General features: G+C 25.7%; 1 protein-coding gene across 1 annotated transcript; it reads right to left on the reverse strand.

Annotated features, from left to right (window-relative positions):
- Positions 1 to 935: 935 nt before the first annotated feature.
- Positions 936 to 2,898, reverse strand: LOC107884151. Its single transcript, XM_029486797.1, has 4 exons — positions 2,698 to 2,898; positions 1,719 to 1,871; positions 1,236 to 1,406; positions 936 to 1,170 (listed from the first exon to the last, which is right to left on the reverse strand). Exons 1-4 carry the CDS (start codon positions 2,785 to 2,787, stop codon positions 994 to 996), a joined length of 591 nt encoding a protein of 196 aa, XP_029342657.1. The 5' UTR covers positions 2,788 to 2,898; the 3' UTR covers positions 936 to 993.
- Positions 2,899 to 4,008: the final 1,110 nt, after the last annotated feature.

The following is a 4,008-nucleotide window of genomic DNA, read 5'->3' on the forward strand; positions in this document are numbered from 1 at the left end:
TGAAATTCATATTTTTAAAACATTTGATATTCACTCGATTTTTCATGTAACGATTTTCTTATTTTATTGCAATTAAAAAATGAATGACTGTAGATACTTGAAAATTTTACTGAATGTGAAAATGCACTAAAAATAATAATAATCATAATAATAATAATAAAAATTGCTAATAATATTAGCAATTTCTCTACACCATACAATTATGAAAATAATTTGTTTCTTTTTCAGCTGTTTACGGACATTGTCATTTTTCAATTTTTTTAGTTTTTTTTTCTATGCATATATATATATCGATAAAATTTTATTTATACAATGATATCATATAATTGAATTCAAATTTAACACCATCCATTACAGTGGCTCACTTGTAACCTACTGTACAGCAGAGTGACATCCACTTACCCACTTTTTTTTTGCGTATATTCATTTTCTTATTTTAGATTCTGATCGGAGCGATGAGAGTATTGATTTTACAATGGTGTGTGTTTTTTTGTGGGTGTCTGTGTACACGATAAGTAGTCAAAAAAATGTTTCAAATTTGATTTCAATATCTTTTATAATATGAAAAAAAATCTAGGTGAATTTGAGACGTCAACAATTTAGACCTAGTTAGCAAATGCACCAGGAAAACAAAAAACAATTAATGAAAAACAGGAGTTTTTACGCAATATCGGTTTTCGACAAAATCGATTTTGATTTTTGGTGTAGCTCTAAAAAAAGTTACCTTACAATTTAGATACATAAAATGTCCACTGAATTTTCTATACACCATAACATTTTTAAAATATTTTGTCTCATGTTGAGCTATTTATAAGCGTATGGAATTTACGATTATAATTATTTTTTAGGAAATTATGATATTACTGAAATAACAATTTTAAACTAGATAAATAATACAACCATTTAATAAAATCTATTTTTTAATTTTTTTTTTAAATTTTAAACATAATAAAGTTCTAACAAACTACTAACACCAGGCATAAATTAACAAATTTATTCCAATTCCCATGGACGTTTTACTTCAAGGACAAACATATGACATGCAACAAGATCGCCATTTTTCTCCGTATAATTAATATTATATTTGTAAATTCCATAAAAAATTTGTCTTGGCAAATTTGTATTTGATGGAAAATTTGATAAATCATAACCTTTGGTGATATATGTACCCTAAAAATATTTATTTTATTATGTTCATATAATAAATTAATAACATTTAAAAAAAACCCACTTACCGGTGGTATTATATTTTGTTTTGTGTCATTGAGTCCAAAGCTATTTAAAAAAACACGAAATTCATCTCCAAGAAGACTTTTCATAGTTTTGTAAGCATGGGGTGAACTATAAACGTACGCATTATTTTGCCAGGTACCAATTTTATCTTTTACTGACATAGCACCACGAAACTATAACAAATTATGTATTTATCTATATATTGTATTACAACCAGTTAATAAAAAAAGCTAGGTAATGAATACATTTTAATAACCATTAAAATGTTGTGTACCATTAAGATGCTTCACAATTCTCAAGCCATTCAAAAGTTTTATAACTATTGTATTTAATATAAAATCATATAGGTTTAAATATAATAAATCATAAATATTTGTATGATCGCATATGAAAATATTATAATATATTATTTATAAATCAGCAATGCAAATTTGAAAACTATAATTTTTTGTATATCAAATGTAAATTTTATTTTACTAACATACCCATAAAGTATCATCAAATGCCTTATTAATAGATGACATATTTCCTCTTAGTTCGACTCTAGTACTACTTGTCTTGAAGAAATAAAAATTTTGCTGTATAGCGCATTTCTGACAACATTGTTGGACAGAGTTAAAATATAATCGATATTCTCCCTGAAATCAGTTCAACATTTTCAATTTAATGATTATAACTTTTATTGAAATATCTATTATCATATATTTTTCCTAATGTTTTTCAAATTAGTTTAGTAAGATTCCTATTTTTCTAAAAGCTCCCGAAATTTCTGATGGTGTTAATTTCAATAAAAAAAAATAATATTAATAATAGACGAATTGTATACAAAGATATATTTTATAACATAATTAGATTTTATCGATATAATTTATTTCTGGCTTGATTCACTTGTCGACAGTATTTCAAGAAAATGTTTAATTAAATGCACTCACGTATATCATGATTTCCTCAAAATTAAACATAACGTATACAATTATACGTATTTTTAAAATGTTTAAGAGCCAGATGTCTGATATTAATTATTAGCGGCTGTGGTTATTCTATATATATTGTACTTTACATTTACATTCAATTTCCCCATAAATATTATATGATTGTGAGGTATGTATAATTCTAAATCTTTCGAGGATAGAACTAAAGTTTCTGCAGAAAATGCAAGCAGGGAACTAGCTGACAATCTTCACATTTTGAGTTCACAAATAATTATAACACTGGCAAGACAGGTTACTGAATAGTTTCAAGTATCAAGAGTTTCTTTAATAATATTTTACGCTAAGGCATTGAATATTTCATATTTAATATTATAAGCATAACTAAGAATGTATTTACAAAGCAAATCTAATAGATACATAGAAGATTAAATTATAAAGTTATTCCGAAATGTTTGTTTTTACGGAAGTTTCGATTGATTTGGTATAATACTAGTTGAAAATATATTTTATTTATTTAACAAGTTTTACTTACTAGTGGCAAATTTGGTCGAAACTTGAAATCTTGTACTCCAGAATTGACAAGAATCATAAAGTCTGCTAAAAGTATAAAAAAATACTTCATGGTTTATTATTTTGAATTATGAACTAAAAATCTAATAAATGTTCACAAATGAATGACAGTATTATGATACAGTTAACGGTATATATGCGCTTCTGATAAATATTATATTCAACAAACTAGTTTATAGTTTATTTGTATAGAGCTTGCGCTTTATAATATTTTATTTTGAAATGTATGTGATCAATTGTGCCCAAAAAAAAAAAAAATGATGACTGTTATTATATATTACTATAAACATAATCATTTTCATAACTATTGTATGATAATATAATAACAATCAGTCACGGAATATATTTAATATTATACCATTGATAATACGAGTAAATACTATAGATTGCTCACTGGGTGGTTATTTTAAGTATTTCCTGGCCACGGTAAAACCGTCCAGTGATCAATCTATAGTATATTTTATTATCAATGATATTATACGTACCACCTGCAGAAACTATAGTTTCCGGATAGATAACCATCATCTGGGTTCAGCAAAAAAAACGTGCAGCACACACAGGTGTTGCCAGCCAACCTTACCAACCAATCCAACCCTACCAACCGTATATCCTAAAATAGCTAAAAGACATAATAAAAAAAAAAAAAGGTTGGTAAGTGGATGTCGCTCTGCTGTACAGTAGGTTACAAGTGGGTCAATGTATAATGAATAGTATTAAATTTGAATTCAATGACATAATATCACTGTATAAGAAAAACGATTCTGAGCGGAGACGGTTTGTCAGTCTAGGTATTAGACATACCTATTATAGGTATACTTATCTATAGTATTAAAAAAAAATTGACCTACAATAGGTATCAATAATAAATTCCAAATTAATCATATCACAATATCCATTAGGTAAGGCGTTATATATCAACAACAAACCGTGGTACTATCATAGATATATAATAGTATACTTTAGAAGTTTCAAGTACCCACAAGACGTAATATTATACAATCACAACAAAATAACTAAAATAGTTATTCCAGGTTTTTTAATATGTAATTTCGTCCAAATTTGAACTTAAAATGACTATAAAAATAAACTGTGTTTATCTTAGAATTTTTGGTAACAGAATTAAATATTTATGTGAAATCTTGTTATAAATTTTCAATCTACAAAATTTGATACATTATTTTAACTACAAATAATTATTCAATTTTAAATTTGATAAATTTTGTCAAAATTTCAACCTCAATGCTTATAAAAAAAATGTGTGCCTATGTATTTT

The sequence above is a fragment of the Acyrthosiphon pisum genome, chromosome A1, assembly GCF_005508785.2.
Source record: "Acyrthosiphon pisum isolate AL4f chromosome A1, pea_aphid_22Mar2018_4r6ur, whole genome shotgun sequence".
In the NCBI taxonomy this organism is placed as follows: Eukaryota; Metazoa; Arthropoda; class Insecta; order Hemiptera; family Aphididae; genus Acyrthosiphon; species Acyrthosiphon pisum.